This window comes from Lepidothrix coronata, unplaced genomic scaffold, assembly GCF_001604755.1.
Source record: "Lepidothrix coronata isolate B3197 unplaced genomic scaffold, Lepidothrix_coronata-1.0 Scaffold22, whole genome shotgun sequence".
NCBI lineage: Eukaryota > Metazoa > Chordata > Aves > Passeriformes > Pipridae > Lepidothrix > Lepidothrix coronata.
Window position 1 is genome coordinate 1016132 of NW_016690202.1, and position 20244 is coordinate 1036375.

At 43.7% G+C, this 20244-nt stretch overlaps 1 protein-coding gene across 1 annotated transcript in view; it reads left to right on the plus strand.

The window, feature by feature from the left end:
* Nucleotides 1-467: 467 nt before the first annotated feature.
* SERINC5 (serine incorporator 5) overlaps nucleotides 468-20244 on the plus strand; it is a 41281-nt gene continuing 21504 nt past the window's right edge. The window contains exons 1-2 of the mRNA XM_017808071.1: nucleotides 468-564; nucleotides 14010-14181. Of these exons, the coding sequence (XP_017663560.1) occupies nucleotides 538-564; nucleotides 14010-14181 (199 nt within the window). The 5' untranslated portion in view covers nucleotides 468-537. The remainder of the gene's footprint in view (nucleotides 565-14009; nucleotides 14182-20244) is intronic.

The window sequence follows — 20244 nt, forward strand, 5'->3', positions numbered from 1 at the left end:
AGAAAGCACGGCCTTCCAGCTGTCCACTGAGGAAACATGGCTTTTCCACGCAGGCGCGGGCAGTGGGATGCGGCACAGCAGTTCGAATCCGGGGTTAGTGCACCACGGCGTTAAACTTCAATTTGATGCTTGGTCTTTTAAGATCCTCATAATCAAATGCCTCGTTCACTGAATTTATTAAATTCCAGCTACCCAGAACCAGGTGTTATATGAGCAGGCAGGTGATCCCGGCAGTGTCGTTGGGAGCCGGGCAGCCTGCCGAGGGTGGCCGTGCAGGTACCCACCTCACATGTCGCCGCTGCCACCACCCCTGCCGGCCCGGGGAGCGGGGCAGCGGAGCTCACACACGGGCTGACGACAGCGGAAGCCGCGCGGCGGAGCCGGGCCGGGCAGAGGCGGTGCCGGGCCGGGCAGAGGCGGTGCCGCCTCGCCTGCGGCTCCCCGTGCTCGGCTGCCCAGCCCAGGACAGGACATCCCAGCCGTGCCCCTTCCGCATGCGGGAGCAGCGAGGGAGCTGGGTCACCCCGCACCGCCAGCATGTCCGCCCGCTGCTGCGCCGGCCAGGTAGGGGCTGGGGGCGCGGGGAGCCCGGCAGGTGTGCGGGGCGGGGGGCTCAGCGAGGGCAGGCATCCCGCGGGGAACAGCGCTGGGGGCCCGCCCGCGGGTTCCGCTACCCTGGCGCGGCCGGAGGACCCGGGTCAGCGCCCGGCGGGGCCCGAGGGCTGGCCGCTCACCCAGAGAGTCGGGGCGGGGAAGGGCTGGGAGTCCGTCCCTGCGCTGCCCCCGGGCCGCGGCTCTCGGCGGTCCCCGCAGCCACCCTGCGAGCAGGGCTGCCGGGGGCCATTGGCGCGGGAGGGGAACAGCAGCCCTGGCTTGCGAGCGCGGGTGCCCGTCCAGGCTCGCCAAGTGCTCCAAGTGGCGTTTCATCTGTTTCCCTGGGTGAATTCGCCTCGTATTTCGGAAGGGAAGCTGGACGCAGCACATCCCCCCGAGGTGTGGGCGGGCAGCCGGGAGCCACTGGGCTCGCCGGCGTCCGCACCAGGGCAGCGGCATGCGGGTGGAGGCGCCGACATGGAAAGGGACCTTCCCAAAGCCCTGCGCGGCAAGGAGGAATTCCTAAAGGGGCGACAGATCGCTTAGACCTACGAGAGTCGGTTGGGTAATTGTCACTGGTTCCACGTGGTGGGGATATGAAACCCCATGATATAAGGATTGGAATGGTCTTAACTTCTCTCCTAGCCCCAGGCTTCCTGGCAGTCCTCAAACCCTTTCACAAACTCCTTTAAATTCGGCTTGTGAAAAGATTCGGCATGTTCAGGTGCTGGCAGAGGAAGTGAGAGATGACAGCAAGTGGTGATGGAGGGCAGGGCAGGACCTACACTGGTCAGCATCCGTGGGGTGGGGGTTCAGTGCTCCATATGTTACCACAGTGCACCTGTTTTCCTGCTTAAATTAGTTCCATGGACAAAGGACCATGGCTTGGAGGAGATGGGTGATTGTGAGGCCCTTTCCACATCTCATCCTTGGTTGCACTCAAGGGAAGGACTCCTGTTTCTAACAGTGTCTCTCTGGTGTGATGTTAAACATCTTCTCCAGGTACTTTATTTGTGCTTCATTTTCCCAAATTTCCTTTTCTTCAATAGAAACTCATTATCACTTTTCCTGTCTGCAACAGACTAACCAGTGAACTTATTGCTGTTGTTTTAAGTATTTAAACACCTAATTCTATTGATATTGCTATTGCTTTGCTCACCCTGCCCACCTTCAGCATCTGATTATTCTCTTGGTTCTGTATGAACCACCTGGAAAAAAAAATCTTATATCTTTCCTGAAGGTTGAAATCCCAAGCTAGATTTGGTCATCTGTCTATGGTTCTTTCAATCTTCAGCGGGATGGTAGGAGTACTTAGCTTGTTTTCAATTGGATGTTCTCTGGGACCTGCCCCATGCCTCTCCAAACAGCACTGGGTGGTTGTGGGGGAGAGTAGTAACTTTACTTGCTAATATTCCTCTTGAAGCAGGGGCCTCCCTGCCTGCTGTTTCACGTCCATTTTGGCAGCATGTGAAACAAGTTGTGGAGCAGCTCAATGAAGTGCTGTTAGTAGGTAATGTTACTGCAGTGGTTCACGGCTGTTGCGTTTTCATTGCTTTTTTTGATGTAGCTCCTGGAGAAGTAATTTAATACCAAGAGGATGAAACTGTTGTCATGCTCAGTGGGGAATGGCATAGCTTTACTGTGCCCGACCTCTGTGACATTCTTAAAGCCTCTGTCCCTACCCCACACAGTAATCTCTGGTAGTAATGTGTTTTATTGGCACTGACTTGTCACTTTGGAGCCTGTAAATAAACTGAACTCCTTAATGTTGTTGCAGACGAGGCAAAAGCCCTGAAGTGGATGCAGTCATAATGCCAAAAATCCCTGGGAAGATGTATTCTAAAAAAAATAAGCACTTACTATTGATGTAGACTTACCTGTGGTAAATATGGCATATTACTGGAGTTTCACCAGCAGACATAGTGTATAGAACCTTTTTATAGGCTAAGGTGATAAACGGCATAAACTATGTTTCAATAGCATGCAGTATTACATTTTAAAAATGAAAACCGGTCTTTGCTTTTGTTACTTGATTTATTCCAACCTTGATGAGGGACTGTTTGTTTAACATGATTAATACACAAGAAAACCAAAAGGAATAGAAGTTCTTCTTTCTGTCTCAACCAAGCTCTCTCAAGTGTTTTGTGGGTACTGTTAATGAAGCTGGAAAATCAAGAAGGAATTTGGCCTCTCCCTCAGTGTTCCCCTAAAGATGATGTTAATTCTGTCTCTAGAAACAGAGGAGAATTGCTTGAGAAAAGACAGAACTTTATACAAGTACTGAAAAACAACACTGATGTTGGGTCCCTGCTTTTTTTCTAAAATATACTAGTTTAATGGGTTTGATATCCTGTAGTGTGAGGATCTTTCGTGGGAAGTATTTTTGCCCTTTATACACCTTGTGTATGCCTCTCTCTTTCTGTGGATCTGCTTTTCTAGAACTGCCTGAGAACTTTGGCATTGTCTTTCTGAGCTGTTTAAGTACAGTTATCGTAGGTGGATGTCTGTAGCTGATATCAGAGTTTTGTTGTGAGTTAACATGACTTGGCTATGTGTTTTTGCTCCATTCGTATACCAGCAAATTTTCCTGATGAAGAGAAGACAGTGAGTGGTTAGTATTTTAGTTTTGGGTCAAACTGTGGTAACTATCTAGTTGAAGGTGCCTGTCAGGATAAATGCATTCAGGTTTTGCAGCCCAGATTCCTGTTGTTAAAGGATATAGCAGCAAGCTGCCAGACTTCAGTGTACTTTGGTTATGCTGATTTTGCAGTCAAAAATTATTTAAAATAATCTTGCCAAATTAAAAATATCATTGCCAAATAGACCCTGGGAACTTTCTTTGAAGGAACTTGGCCATTTATAAACTTTAATTTCTGCAGTTGTTTTTTATTGGGCAATGTACAACCTTGTTTTAAGACAGTTGTGATTTTTAGGTTTCTGAGCTGTAATAAGCTTACTTAATGTTTCTTTTGCTACTGTTTCATTGGTAGACCTATTTTGAGAATGCAGTGAGAATACAGTTTGGCTTGGGCCTCCACAATGCTTTTGATTACATAAAAACATCTGCTTCAATTGACAGGAAACAGGATTTTACATTTGGCTTTTCTTCAGTAGTTATTCTCAGGAGAATGAAGTTGAGATCATGGTTAAAGAAAGCAGCTGTTGCAGAAAATCTTTATTACAATGAATATGTTTTTTCCAGAGTTAAATAAATGTAATTGAGATTGTTAACATTCATTTTGGGGGGACAGTATATTGTAGCTGGGTTGTTGAAGAAGATGGATTTTTCAATTAGAACTGGTAGCTATTAAAGCTCATGAAGCTATTTTTGTAGATCTGTTAAATCTTGAGTGATGTCCTTAATACTCTTCTGCACTTAGAAATCATATCATGTAGTAAATACAGTGAGATGTGCCACAAGTTAGAGTATCAGATTTTAATTTTATATCCAGACCTCTAATTATTATTTTTTTTTAAAGAGGGAGGGAAAAAAAGGCACATCTAATTTATAAGACTGACCTCATGACTTCTGGGGCCCATAGCTTTTGGGACAAGGGAGGGAGGCCCCTGTGCCCTCTGGGCTGCCTGCCTCTCTGGCACTGCCTGTTTGCATCTTCATGTTGAGAAGGGAGCTTGTAGTACTGTCCCCATGGTCTCCTTTTTTTATTATATGGCGAAAAGGATGGTTCTGTCACCCTCATCCAGGTTTGTGTGTCCTCTGAGGTTGCTGGAGCATTGTGGGGAGTATGAATAGTGTGATGTGCTGCAGTGCTGTGGGATGATGATGGTGGTGTTCCTGGCTTTCCTTCACATGGTGCTCCCCAAAACACATCTCTTCTGCAAATGGTCTTCCTGGGTGAGAGGGGTTTGTTTAGTGTGTTTAACCTGAATATTTACCTGTGGTATTTCCACACCCTGCCACTGCTATTATTAATCGTGACAGAAGATGAAACTAGCTGTCTGAGGTCAGATGTAGAATACTGTAGTGTACTCCACTTAAATGCAGTTAGGAGAAGCAGACTGGGGAAGATCTATTTTCCCTGTTCGCAGAAACATGGAGTTTCTGCTTTAAACGAATGGTTTCCTGAATAACTGAATTAGCAAAACCTGTTTTTCTGCAACTTTGTCCACTGAGGTTGGTACCTCATGTTGATTCCCTTTCTGATAAATACTGAACTCATGTTTAAGCCTTTTTCTTCCTAAGGGTTGAGAGATCATTTTTCTCTGCTAAAACTTTTGCTTCTTTTCAAGGAAACTATAAGAACATATCTTTGAGGCCCAATTGGCCTGCCATAGCTGGATAAAATTTGCTGCTGGATTCAAAAGTGATCAGAAAGGGAGGGGAAAGTGACCAAAAGACAGTGAGGTTCTGTAACTGTTGTATCATTTGCCACTGCATCACTAGGTTGGTGAAGTGCTAAGGCCTGAAAACAGGCCCTGAGCCAGAATCAACCTCTAGATGAACCTTCCAACCTCATCATCATCATGGCTAGGCTTCGCTAATGAAGATTTGGGAAGGGCTCTACCCACGTTTGTTGCAAGTGCATTGGTGGCTAAAAAGGCCAATACGAGACAGGCATGTCCGGTTGCAAAAGGCACAGCAGAAAGACTCCCCAGGTGGTATATTCTGCAAGGCACAATTCTTTCTGCGTTGTCTTTTCTCCTCAAGGGTGATCCTGCGTGCTTTCTCAAAGGCATCAGCAGCGTTACAGATGGTGTGTCTCCAGACCTCCCGACTGGGGACCAGAGTAGACCAGTTATGGTGATCAGTATGGCCAAGGCTGAGATGTTGTGTCAGGGAGACCTTGTATCTTCTCTTTGGGGCTCCTCTCTTGCAGCAGCCAGTGGCAAGTTCACCATAAAGCAAGACCTTCCAACCTAATGTTATTATTTAGCCACATATCTGCTTATTAGCCAAAATTCTGTATAATCATTAGTAAAATACATAGTATGATAAGACTACACCTGTGTAAACATGTATGCTTGTTAGTAAGATATATTGGTATCCTCTTATTAGTGAAGATTTGTATCTGTTCATTAATGAGATATGAATGTATCTGTCTTTCTGTATTTAGAGACTGGTCAAGGCCATGGAAGTAGACAGCTGGCTTTGTTTGACAGTAGGTGGTCCAAATTTAAGATATAAATGTATCCATCGTTCTGTATTTAGAAACTAGTCAAGGCTGTGGATGTAGACAGTTGGCCCCATTCAACAGTAGTTGGTCCAAATTGACTCCCTTGATTTTCCTCTGAGCCCTGGCCAGGCTTTAGGTGAAACCGAAGGAGAAGAGAGAGCCAGATATTTTCCTCACTAAATAAGTGATGTAAGCTTGTTTGTTTAACAATTTAAAAGCGGGACCCTTTCACAGCAAAGATGGAGCCCTCACCTACGAGTGGACGCACTGCATATTATTTCCCAGTTACCGGGAGTGGTTCTCCAGCCCTTCGCTGTGATTGGGTGTTCCCAGCTGATGTGTGGGTCTGGATGATGATGGTGATGTATTCGGGTAACCAGTGATGTATTTTTCTTAATCACTGTAGACATTCCTTGTAGTAATGATTAGGTGCGTTGCTAAGCTAATCCTTTTGTAATTCTTTGCTATTTTCCACTACAGTAAATTTATGCACTTGTTTTTTAACGTTGGGTCTCTGTTTCTTGTGCCGACATTCGTCCACTGGCAAAACAGTTGGAAACCTTTCCCTGTCACTGTATAAGAGGTAGAAGATAGTCTTTCTCATTCCAGCTTATTTTCTGCAGAAGGACCTAAATACAACTGCTGCTTTTATTTTAATTTTTGCAAGTGTAGGTATTCCAGGATATGTTTTTCCTGTAATTGAGACTTTCATTACAGTGGATGCACTCACAGTTGTGGGTGCAAGACATACTTATTTCAGGGAAGTAACTGAATGAAAGCCTGAGCTATGACTACAGTGTAAGCTGAAGGTCTCATCTGGAGTTAGTGACTGCTGTGATCCCAAACAGGTGCTGATGGTGTTCTCAGCTTAGCCATGTGAATATGCTTGGACCTTAGGTCACTTCCAGTGTTCTTCTCAAGGACCGAAGTCAATGGTGCTTCCACTTCTTTCTCAATGGTGCTTCCATTTCTTTCTTAAGTGTGCAGGCCCTGATATGTTTTGTAATGTTAAATGCTCAGCTACCTAGATTTTTAGGCAATGATCAACCATTCTACTGACTGAATTTAACCTGCTGCTTTGTTCAGGTCACCCAGGAGATAGGCTTCAGCATCAGCATGTGCTACAGCATGAGGCAGTGAGGGACTGAGCCAGCCAGAGCTGTGGGGTACACTGTAATGTGTGTCTGTGATGGCATGTTGTGGGGAAGGCAGGTCTATGCCTGTTTTGAAGGGAGTCTTACATACCAGCAATGTCATCATCATTTAGCGATTGAATCTTCCAGCAGTTAGAGACGGTGTGTGCTGAAGTGTTTAAACATATTAATGTTAACAGTCTGAAAACGTAGAGTTTTGCTCTTCCTTCTGTCCAGTAGGACTAATCCAAAATACAAGGACATGTAAGCTCTGGTGCTGAGTTTTGACAGGAACTGTTCTTAATGCAATGAGAAATAGTGAATGTTTTGTACCAGTGTATTGGCTTTTGTCACTTTTTACGAAGTGTTAATGTCTTTTTTTTTTTTAACTCCCTACCCTAAAGTCTTCTTGGACTCAGCACTGAAACCATCTTTTAAAGACACAACATGTTTTTGGAACAGCTCAGAGCTGTCTGTTCATTCAGAAGTGAAACAGCTGTTCCAGCTATACACTTTTGAGTCAATGCACATGAAAATTTCATTTAGCTGCTTTTTCACTGCAGTGGTACATGGACTTAGGCAGTTACTGCCCTGCATTTTGTTCTCTGTACCTGGTGATGCACCACATTGTATCTATGTGTGCTATTCTTCCTCTAGAGTCCTGGTCTTGAACGTCAGAGCTAACCTGGAGAAAATCTGCCCTTGGTATGAAGTGATGGCCCCAAACGTCAGACTTTGCCATTGCTGCTATGTCTTTCATGTTCTGGTTGCTCTGTTAGTAGCTCCTCTGCTGTGAAAGTGAGAGAAGTGACTGCAACATTAGTTTAAACTACCTGCCAATGAGAAAACTGAAATATGAAATTATAGGAAAGGACAGCTGAACCTGTCACTCAGTGGAGTGTGCTCTCAGTGAAGAATGTCAAGGGATCAATGCAAAGAATCTTCATGTTCAGGTCTATTTGTATCAGTGCATTTAAAATTGCTCCCAAAAGCACACAGGCGTGATGGAAGGGCTGGTGGAGCAGAGGCTGCTGTTGAAGGTGATGTAACCCAGACGGCATGACCCCAGTGTAAATAAAATATACCTCTGTAAGTACAGCCATCTAGCTGGTTCTCTGCACAAGGTGTGGGTGGAGGGCAGGCAGCTCCCACAGGGTGGAGTTTAGGTGCATGCTGGGGGGGAGGAGTGAGGTTGCTTGCTGGACTTTGCAGTCGAGCTGACACGATTTTTTAGGAGGGACTGGGCAAATTTGAAGGGATGCAGAAAGAAAACCCTCAGCAACTTAGGTGCTGGGAGAAGTCCTAAAGCCTTCAAATGAGAGAGAGGATAAATGTTTTGGATTTTTGTGTTGATTAGCAGAGAGAAAAGACGAGGTAATTAAAGCCAATGAAAAAAGCCTCATCAAGAACCAGTGCTTGGAGAACTGTAGCAGACAAATTAGAAGGTGGGGTTTTTTTCTGTTTTCAGTGGCAGATGTGAGTAACCAGAGGGACAGACAGTCTGCCTCATACTGCTGTCAAATCCAGATGGTCTATGCTAATGGAAAATAGCTATACTACTAAGGAGCTGGGTGATGTGATACACTGTGTGGCTCAGGTCAGACCAAACAATTGTCTTGATTTTTCCAAAATTATCAGGAGAAGAGCAGTTAGGCAGACTTGAGTGTAGACATTTTGCAGTGACATTATTTTCCAATGCTGAGCTGAGTCACCACTCAGTAATGTTTGAACACAGAGACAGAAGCTAATCGTTCTCAGTTACAGCTTAAGTTCAGCTCTGCCGGTGCCTGGCAGCGGCTCAGCCACATTTTAGCTCTTTATCCCTCCTCTGCCTGTCCTAGATGCTGCTTTATTGCCTAGGTTTTGAGCTGCTTGGTGCTTATGATAGTTCTACCCTGTAGTGCAAGGCACAAGCCCTTTGCTTTGGAAACTCACCTCAAGACAGGAAACCCTCACTCAAAAACATTGTTCTGGCAACATCTGGGCCAGCATGACTTTTCTCTGAAGTCTGTTTTAATTTTGCACAATTTGCAGTGTGAGACATGCTCTTTAAAATAGGTCATCAGTTGATTCACTGGTATGTTGGTCACAAAATCTCTTGGCTTAAGTCACATGGTGAGTCTGAATATTAAATAGGAAGCAGTGAAAAGCCAGTTAAGTCAGACAAAATAAGGACAAAATAAGGCCTCTTTGGTGAATTTAGTTACTTCTGAGGGACAAACCACTGTGTAATCATGTGACTGGTTGAAGAAACCTATGGAAAATGCATATGCATAACAGCAGTGGGTTTTCAATAATAGTCTTAGACCATCTCCTAACACTTGGGACACCTGGCATCAGACATCTCTTGTTTTCATGAACCAGTGCACTAACAAAATTCTAGACAGTCTTTCCTGAAAGCAGAAGCCCAAGCAATGACAAGTGTGTAGCCTGTTCAGGATATCATTCATGCAGGGCCGGCTGCTTTGCCTGTCGAGCCTGCTTGGATGCTGCGGGTAGCTGTGAGAGTAAATGTTTGGGTGTTTTTGATAAACACTGTTAACAGCTCAGTGACTGCATTATCTGCAAATCTTATGGCCCAGATAATGCTGATAGTCAAGTAGTCAAGCACTGCATGAAAAACTAAACTGCTCTAGGCCCCCATGAAAAGAAACTTCAGCAAGGCACATTCCTATGCTCTGTGGACAGGCTGGAAGGCGTGCAGTCTTCTTGATGCTCTGACCAGGCTGTCAGTTAGGAGGGAAGAAATAAAAAACTGCTTCATTTCATTAAAGTGTGAAGGTTTTTTCCTCCTTGTGCTCTTATCCCTTTGATTTTTACCATTTCTACTGAAATCTCCTGAAAGGAAGTGCTTTATTGTGATAAGTAATGGTTGTATAATTTAAAAATACCATAGGCTATTTTGGGCTATGATCCTGAAACTCTTCACTTTGTTTTAATGATTAAGCAAAGTATTTTTTAAGACCTTTGAGATCTTTTTTGAAACATATGTGGAAAATACCTTCTTAAAATGTCACTATCTCTACAAAAGCAGCAGGCAGGGCATGTTCACTTACTTCTCACTCTTGTATCTAAACAGTTACATGTGCTTAACACTACTTTCATACCTTGTTCCGCTGATTTATCAGATTGGATCACAGCTTGCTGAAAAGACTTGAGTGTGTGGCAGATGTTAAGGGTATGTTGGTGGAGTATTCATTGTAGGGAACCAACAGTTTGTGTGCAAGTTGGTAAGCCTGCTTTGACCCCGTTTTGTTAAACTGTCTAACTCTTGTTAACCACAGGTTCTCCCCAGGCTGTTGGACGATGGGAGTGTGCAATATGTCCAGGCCTGTCTGTACTTGGAAGAGTGGTTTGCACGAACTAGGGCTGTTACATGTCTCCTTACTTCTGCTCCTCTCTGTGTGGATTTAAAAGTTATAATTCCTCTGCATTGGCTTGAACCCACTGCACTCCAATGCCTCAAATGAGGCAATAGGAAAATGCCACTGAAACTTCTGTTCAGAGAAGGGTGAAAGCATTCAAGACAGCTGCAAAACATTCACCCGTACTTTTCCCCTGCCCGTGCACTGTGCCCTCACATGAAATAGTAGAACCATTGCTGCTGTTGTATCAGCAGCTGAAAAGGATTGATATGTATTTTTTTCATTTTCCTTACCCTTTTTTTTTTTTTTTAGCCAGTAGATTGCTTTATTTAGTCACCCCCACCACAAGATAGGACTGTCAGGGCTAGTGAGGTGTTGGTGTGCGGTAGGAATGAGTGGTTGGCAGACGAGAGGGGAGGTAGGGGATGTTAAGCCAGCCTGGCTACCAGAGGAAATGTCTGTGAAACTGTGCTTTGAATATTTTTTAACAGAAAAATTCCCCACACAGCTTTCCACAGCTGCTGTTGTGAAACCAGTCAAGTCAGCCGTCATCCAGGTAGTTCAAATCCTGGAGCAGTCTGTTTTCAAGTATACTAGGATTTCAAGTTTTGGGATCTCAGGCAAGCTGGCACCATACCTTCCTTGAGCTCCAAAAGTGTAGCACTGAACAAAGCGGGTGGCTGGTCTATGGTGTGGAGACCTGGAGTCGTGGGAGGTTAGTGTGAGGGGGCTGGCTGGTGGTAAGGATTTGTGGAAAGCATAAGTATTTGTGTAGTGTTTGTAATTATTGTCAGACTGTGATGTTCACCTGGTGAGGAGATGTAAAGATAGAGGGGCAACTGAGGTGGCTTGTGCTTGTTGCCTGACTTGTGGGAGCCTTTGGACGAGACGGACTTGAAGCCAGAACCTGCTGCAGCATGACAAACTCCTGCCAGAGAAGCCTGGCTTTCAAATGCCATTGCACTGGGCTTTTGAAGACCCTGGTCTTGGGAGGATCAGAGGACTTCAAAGGAGCTGTATGGACGTGGATTTTCAAGGCCTGCCAACTGGCAGTGGTTACAGACCTTTGATTGTTTTTTGGGTTGTCTCTGTCCTAAAAACTGCACGGCATCTTGCTTCTGCAGAACACATTCATTGGAGGAGTTTTTATTTAATGATAATCTAAATCTGTAAAAAATTTGACATTACATGCTTTTTTTTCACAGCCTTTTTTTTTTTAACATGAGAATTTGTTACTGTCTTAAAGTGCTTCAAGTGCTGAAGTGGATTTTGAGCCCCTGGGCAAGACCATTGCTGCAGTCAAAAGGCAGAGGTGAAGTGAGATGGGCCATACCTCCAGTAAAGCATCAGAGGATCTGTGTAGCTTAGCTGTACATTGACTGCAACTTTTTAATAGAGAACTCTTTGTTTATGGGGGCTTTGAAGTCTGTCACCCAAAGATAACATCTTTGAAACCTCTTTGGTCAGTAGGATGTGGCCAGCATTTTACTCTTTGGGTCAGAGACTGTTCTCATTTATTTTTGGATAACACCTAATTCATCTTGGCCTAGTCTAGAATGTATTTAGTTACAACCAGAGTTTAAAAAAGAAAAAGAAAAAAAAAGCCTCACAAAAAAACCCAAACCACCAAATTTGGGACTGCGGCTGAATAATGTAACCATGGTTTCTATGGCTACTTAGACTGTTTAAAGAGGTGCATCTGGAAAAAGATGAAGACACTGGTATTTTTGACCAAAATCTGCAACTTATAGGGTATGTGCTCAGTATTAGAAACTATCATTAAAGTCTAAGTAATGTGGAACAGTACATAAATGAGCTATATATTCTATTTAAGCATTTGTTGTTCTAAGTAGCAGCTCCAGGGACCCAGAAGTAGAATAGCAGACATGTTGCTGGATGTAGATGAGATATTACTGACACAGCTCTCTAGCACCTGGTGTAGGAAAATGTTGTTCCCTTTACAAATGCCAAAGCTGCATTTACTTCTATACTGTAGTTTTTGATGTTATGCTAAGGCCAGCAGTTGAAGTTCATTGTGGAGACTTTGGATATGACTCATATCAAATCCTTTCAGGTCCAAAGGACCTTTAGTCTTAACCTTCCCCCCCCCTTAAATCTGAAGTGGGTGGATTATACTTTCCTGGTATGCATTTGTTTTTAATTGTTATTATTCCATTTGCTTGTTGAATTGGTAATTTGATGTAGCTTCCTTATTTCCCAGGCTTGTGTTGATGCTGTAAAAGGTAACAATTTCAATACATGTAAAAAATAAAATTGATATTTAGCCCACCACTGCCTTCTATTTTGAAAGCACACTTGCACTGTGTACTTTTGCACATAGTATTTTTAATTTCTGGCTTTGGTGCCAATATGAGCCCATGCTGTTTATTCCCCACAGCTGGAGCTTTGTGTTTTGGGGAGGATTTCTGTTTCGCAGCAGCAGCAGTTTTAGCAGCTGTGTACTTTGAGGCCCCTTCTCTGGCTTGTTATCCGACAGTGAAGTGAGAGAAGAGCAGTGTGGGAGCAGGGTTGGACTGCCCCCATTTTATGTCTTCTGCCAGCTGAAGACATTGCTGAACAAGGGAAGGACCTGTCTGCCACCCCCTTTCTGTGGAACTGAAGGCAGGAAGCCCGAGCTGGAGTGTTGCAGAGGTAGTCATGGCAAGGAAATGATAAGCTGGGAGTCAGTCTTTTAAAGACACTTCATCAAAACAATTTGGGGCTCTTGGATCAGTCAGTCTGGTTGTGGAGTTATATCAGATATGTGTGTCTGCAAACACACACATGAAACCCCCTCCTCCTTATCAGATAAGTCATTGTTGCTGGAAGAGAAAGTGTCCTGGGGGGAAAATAGCATGTGGTGGTTTGGAACCTGATGGCACATACAAGCCAGTGAAGTTTGCCTGGATGACACAAAGGTGGCACTTGTGCATTTTGAGTCCCTTGGCAAGAATCCACCTTGTACAACTGCTTACTGAAAGCAGAAGGTCCTCTGAATGTTCCCATGACCCCTCCAGAGGCTCAGGAAACACTGGGAAAAAGCAGCCTTGGTGTGCTCAAGCCCCAGGCACCATACCTAGCCACAGTGAGTCCCTTGAAATTGGGAGTACAGCAGGGTGAGGTTACTCTGGGTTGGCAGCAGTGAGGTTCCCTGCTCATGGCTGCCTATTGGTGTCTAAAAACCCTCCTGTGGTCATGGCTGGTGGGTTAAGCACAGAAACCATATGAAGCTGCTGCCTATTGCAAGGAAGGGCCTGGCCAAGGACAGTGCTGCCTAATATATAAAAATAAGGCTTACATTTATATTTTTATATATCACTTTTTTAAAAGTAGAAGGCAGGGAAGGTGAGTCCAGCTTCTTTGAAAGTTAATGATACTGTTGACAGCAAGAAAGTAATGAGCATCAAGCTAAATTCCTTTCAGGATTTGTTCATACCTTTTTCCTTGTTGAATACATGCTTTTTGGTATGCTTTGTAGTTTTTGTCTTGGAGGACTCTCAGTTGTGAGTAGAAAAGAACTGAAGTATACAAGGAATTCTGTCTCTCATCCTTAGCAAATGTGAGAAAGCTAGACACTGATGTGCTTAAAAGTATTGACTTTTCACAAACAAGACTGTCTGCTTCCAGTTAAATGCTGCTCAGCTGGAAGGAGAGAACTTGAGAAATTCTGGCATTTTACAAGAAGTCTCCCAGCCTCCTTTTCTAACTTTTGCAACAGAAACCTGAAGCTGGAGTTCTTTGGTGGTTTTTTGACTTGTGTTTTTTTTTGTCTTACTTTCCAGTTGGCCTGTTGCTGTGGTACTGCTGCTTGTTCCTTGTGCTGCAAATGCTGCCCAAAGATAAAACAGTCAACCAGCACCCGCTTCATGTACGCACTTTACTTCATCCTGGTGACTATCATCTGCTGTGTCATGATGTCAACAACCGTAGCTAACGAAATGAAAATGCACGTAAGTAAGAGATCAACTCACTCCTGCCTCTGGAAGGAAAAGGGGCTCCTTCCACAATTCTTTGTGTGTAGGGGCACTTCCTCAGTAGAGGCAGTTGATTTTCTCCACCCATCCACTTCCAAACTCAGACATGATGATTTACCATGCTCACCCTCTTCCTGTCACCCGCTGAGTATGTTTCACAACAGGAAGTGTCAAGGCCTTCCTCTCCTATTGTGCAAAAATCCGCTGGAGCGCACCCATTGCAGGTTTGCTGCACAGGTAGTGTCACAAGAGGCTTACTAGGGAGCTTTTTATAGAACAAATCAGTTCAGTCTAACGTTGAGTTTGTCTCTGGCAGCTTGTTTGCTAGCAGAAGCAGAAAATTAGAAAATAACTCTTCAAGTGTTATAATTTTAATTCTGTGTTCTCGGTGCTGTATGACAGACTACTGCAAAGCACAGTGCTGCAGAGCCTTTACAAGGGCTTTTCTTCAGTGTGTGTTGAGTCATTGGCCTCTAACAACAGCAAATATTGTTAATCTCTAGTTGTCTTTTTAATTAAAGATCTTCAAAAGCATGAAAGGAGCTGTGGCTAAACCCAGATTTTAAAACTCAAGTTTCTTTCAGAGTCTTAATATAACTTTCCTAAGTGAAATGCTCACTTAGCCTGGTATCGCTCACACACAGTGGACCTGTTGTATCATATATTTGGTACAAGCCACCACTAAGCCACCTGAGTAGTGTAAGTCCTCTCTCTCACCCTCTACCAACTACAAGAATGTAAGTCTGTTTCTAAGCAGATGGAACAATGGCTGCATGGCTTAGTTCTTAAAAATTAAGGTTCTGCACCAAACACATCATTGAGCCTGCTTCAGGGTTGTGAATGTGCTTGTCCTGGAGGTTCAGAAGGCTTCCCTCGCTGCAGGCATGTAGTTGTTTTGTGTTCCCCTCCCAAGAGAGTGCTGTGGGTGCATGATTAGGGCTGTTTCCTCACTGAATCGGTTGCTGGACAAGCTGATGCCCTGCTTAAATCCTGCACTTTGTTTTTGGTTGTCTCTGAAACACTTTCCTCCACAGCATCCCAGATCCAGAAGCTGGTGGCAGCACTCTCTCCCTGCAACACAAATGAGCCAGTGGGCTTATGGTGGGCTAATTTGAGGGCTTCTGTGCTCTGTTGCCAGTGACCTTTCTTTCTTCCCGTTGTACCCTCTTCATATATTCTGTCCTAATTTTCTTTCATTTAATAGCACTTTGCGTGAATTATCCTAGTGCCACCTTCTTATCCCGGGCCACCAGAAGTTTTGGGTTCTCCTGTAGGAGAACCCAGTGCAGACGTGATGCTTGCCTGTGAGCTGTGACTTGAAAATTGTTCAACATGTGTGTTCTGAAATTGCTTGCCAGGAGTTTCTTTGACTTACTAGATACTTAGCTTGGCAATAAAGTGAATAAGCCAAGGAACTAGAGTATGTGGGAGACAAATTATGTGCTCATATCCAAATTTCATAAAGTTGTTTTCCATCAGTCATGTGGTTTTAATGCAGCTTGTATCCCTAACAAAAAAATACTCCTTACCCAACAGAAAAGTGATACAAGAAGCCTTCAACAACATGCTTTTCAGTATTGCCAAATTTCTTTTACAGTTTATAGTATTGAAAGCTCAGTGTGGGAGGAAATGGCACAAAGAATAGCTGTTAGTGTGAAGTGGAAAGAGAATCACCCTCTTAGTTTAGAGCATTTGAAATCTTTGAATGGGAAATGGACCATCTGAAAGTAGGCTTTCTTTATCTGCTCTCTAATTTAATAATTATGTTTATAGCTGTTAAAAGTTCAAAGACCCCTGAAGTTAATTCAGCCCAGTTGTAATAGAGCTCACCTTGAAAATATTTGTTCCAACTAACCAGTCTCAGCTTGCCAGCGATGAACTGGGTTTTGAAAGTGTGGGATCAAGGAACACTCCTAGCTCCTGAAGCCAGACTGTAAGCAAATGCTTTGCATGATGTTTCTGGGACCTCACCTTCTTGGCTTTTTTTGAGAGAAATCAGAATTTTAATTAATTAGATTTTTTAAAAAAAAAGTTTGTATTAAAAAAAAATACAATTTCAAACTGTAGTGCTGTCCTTTATGGAGACATAATCTTAACAAGGAATCATGTCTGCTTTATCAGTTTAGAGTTCAAATACTCATGCTGATCTTAGATGACAGAACTCTGTCTTTTGGTCAGTAAGAGCGTCTGGGTTTTGGTTTTTTTGGTTGATTTGCTGTAAATTTCCAAGTCTAAAGTAGTTCTAAAGGTATTGTAGCACTTGGTCCTTTGGCGTTATTTTGCAAGGAAGCAACAGCAAATGTACATCTTTTATGGACACCTTAATCAGAGACCTTTTAAAAATGTTTGTATTTGTTTTGCAGTATTTATCTACCCCCATGGTCATGCATTCTGTCTATTAAAAGACATTTAGGACTTTTTTTAGTTCCCAAGGTGCCAGACTTTACAGGGCCAGCTCAGAGCTGAGGATGTACTCTGTGCCCTATGACATGGCTGGAAAAAAGAGGAGTCCCAGGGAGCTCAGCTTCCACAGCCTTACCAAAGGTGACAGGTAGACAAAACAATGTGTCACTGGGAAGACAGGGTATCTGTGAAGTATTTGGGTACTGTTTCAAAACCTTGGTTCCTAATCTAACCAGCACCTTTTTATGGACATCCTTTTTCTGTGGTAAGCCTTAGGAATTGAACAGTGTCCTCTGAGGAAACCTTCTCTGTTAAGGTTTTCACTCTTCCCCATCTCCTGAGCTGTTCCAGTGCCCACAGGACACCAAGGGAGAGGGGCCTAAAGGGTTAAATTCTGAAATATTTGCAATGAAACCAAGGTATTTGTGTTTGATCTCTGGGGAAGAAGCAAGAGGCAATGGAGGGGCAGGGAAAGAGGCTATGGTTTTGACCAGGAAAATACTTTGAATAGTAGGATGCAAAATTGAATTTAGCGGAGCAATATTGTGTATCAAGGCAAAAGATGGGGTGGTTCATCAATCAAGACATGAGAGCCCTAGCAATGGGGACAAAAATACAGAAAAGACCAATATGCAATTACACAAAATGGTTTAGAGACTTGACTCTGTTGCAAAATTAGGCAAAGCAGAACCCAACTTGAAGTGCTTCTATGCCTTGATCCCTATGTTATTTTTTTTCCAGTTATGTGAGTTTGGATTTTTTTAACAGATACAGCTTTACTCACAAGTGGTCTGTTGAAGCAAAACCTTGAATTTCACAGGCTTCAAAAGGGTAATTGAGAGAAGAAAAGAGACAGAATTGTTTTGGTCTCTCAAAAGAGTGTTTTCAAATTTTTTTGTTGTTTTAATTGAATTTTTAATGTTAAAGCTATTTAAAAACTAGTGGTTTCAGTCTGAAAATATCAATATCCTACTTAACTAAAGAAAGGAAAAATAAGAAAGATGTTTTCAGGAAGGCAAACACCAGGGAAACTCATTTCATTTGCGTGAAAGCATTTCAGTACTGGATGGTTACACATTCTGGCAGAACGTGCTTTCAGGCTTGTTTCCTCAGCTAGGTTTATGTCTTGGTCCTTAACTGCATTATTGTATGTTATACCCCAAATTTGTTACCAAAAATAAGCTAAGTTTTTAAGTGCAGATGCCCATTGTTTATTTCTGATAAGAATTTAGCCATAGATTCAAGATAACATGTGTTTTGGTCCAAGCGTTTTTTAGTTTTTTATTTAGTTTCTCAGCCACTCATGATATGTTTACCTGGCTTTTTGCTCTTGTTTTTCCACCTACATAGATTTTTTTTCATGCTTCTTCCTTTTCCATAATAAAGTCTGTCTGCCGTATTCTCCGTCTTTGGATGAGGACATCCAGATGAAAGCATTCTCTTTCAGGCCCATTTCTACACACTTCTTTCTTCCTATTCTCCCCCTAGCGCTGTTTCCCACACTCCTGCACTCACATGTTTGGGTGCAGACAGACCCAAACTCTGAGGTGGCCAAGCCCCCTCAGGCTGGTGCCTGGATGCACTGTGGCCATGTTGGCTTGCTTTTTGCACTGCTGTGATTTCAGGTGCCTGCAGCTTGCAGTGAGGGCAAAGCAAGTTCAGGGCAGTCTCTCCCTGCTTCTGTAGATGTTGCTCGAAGTCGCTGAACATCTCAAAGGGCTTCAGTGCATGTTGGAAAATTACAGACTTAGCTGTGGTAACATCACTGCTTGTACAGCAGCTGAGGCGCTTATGTTATTTGATAGGATACCGAGTTTCTGCAACAAGAATGCTTTGTCCTCTACTCAGTGGCCAAAGAATTTAGCTTAAGTTGCTTTTAAAGGTATAAAAGTAGATATTTCACTGTATCATGGCAAATGTAATCTGTGACCTAACAGCTGTGAAAACTATCCGGCAAATGGAAAGCATGGTAAACCACCATGGAAAGCATGGTATATAGGGTGAACAGGTTTCTCAGCAGCTGAACATGTTTCAGAGATACAGATTTTAAAAAAAAAAATTAGTCTTTTTTATTTTTCAGTGAAGTCACATAAGCCTTGATAAATTGTTTCCAGCAGTAGACCAACCTCTCACAAAAACATCAGTCCTATTGTCCTCAGCATTGTACTTCTGTTTATTATCTGCTGGCATCCCCAAGCATTCGGTATTATTCTTGTTTTGTGGCCATCACTTATTACTGCATAGTGTTGTGGATACTACATGATGGCTGAGCTCTTTATTTGTGTAGGCACAAACTGAGCTATTGTTCTTGTGAATCTATCTATTTTCTCTCAGCCAGATCTGTAAGGAAATTACTCCTTAATGGAGAAAAGAACATATAGGGTCAAAAATCCCATCAGTATGCAATTAAAGAAGATGGCCATTTATGGTTACCAGAAATTTGTTTTTAGTTAGCTAGACAATCAAGTCCTATGGTTTTGGGTTTTTTGTTTCATTCTGTAAGTCTTGTAAGCAAAATCATGCTTGGTACTAAGAACGGATCTTGCAGAAATCTGTCCCCTTGGTGAACACTATCATCTATATAAAACAGATAAGTAATTCTCCCAGAAATATTGTTAGTTAGATATTATGTGTCTTTCTAACCTTTGCTGAATGATAGTTTTTATAAGCAAAGAATAGGAAAAGATTAATTGACAGCCCAGTTGCTTTCCCTGGCATTGCTGTGGCCTTTTGGCTTGCCCTGGCATCACTGTGGCTGTCATGGTTTGAAATTGCCCCCCCCCTCCGAGAGGCTGGGGGGCTCAGAGGTGATTGGGTGCCAGGGCAGTGTTCCCTGGAGAGCCAGTCACCATCCATGTTGTTCGCTTCTGCTCAAAATCATATATCACAGCACCAGAAGTGGTTGGCAGTTCTGCTGTTGGTGTCTGCTGCGTGTAGGTGGAGAAGGCCAGGGGGTGGCTGGGCTCCCTCTCTCCCCCTCCGAGGGGAGCCCTGCAGCCCCCCTAACTCTGCCTGGGCTGGAGTTGGTGGCAGCATTTGGAGTGTGTGCTGTGAAGGAAGAGATTCACAGCACCTGAGGTAAGAGGAGAGAGGCAGGCTTTGCAGCCAAGCCCTCTCCCCCCTCCTTTTCTGCAGTGAAGCTGTAGAGGGGGGCTTTTTCTTTCCCTCTACTGTAAGTGGAGGAGAGGCTCAGAATTGAAGCTGAGACGGGCCAGAGGAGGTAGGCGCGGTGCTCGGGAGAAGAATCCCAGGCGAAATTGGAGACGGGCCAAGAGCTCGGGAGTTGCCTGCCGAAGCTGACTGGGGGCAGCCGAAAACTGACTTGGAGGAATGAAGATTCCAGGATGTGTGCGTTGATAAGCTACACTGCAGCAGCCTACGAACCAAGGTATGAGACCGAGAGGGAGAGATTACACAGCAGACCGAGGAACAAAGACTCCAAGCTATCTTCTTGGACTTCGTGAGGAGAAAAACTGCCACAAACAGCTGAAGCTTGGTGAGGGGGGAGCGTTCGAGCCCAGAACGCTCCCACAGGAGAGAGAGACTGGTTACATATCAGCCTTGAAAGGCTCTTCCTGGACTAAAGTTAAAGGGAGGGGCTAAAAGGACTGACAGAAATGTAAATATATATATATATATA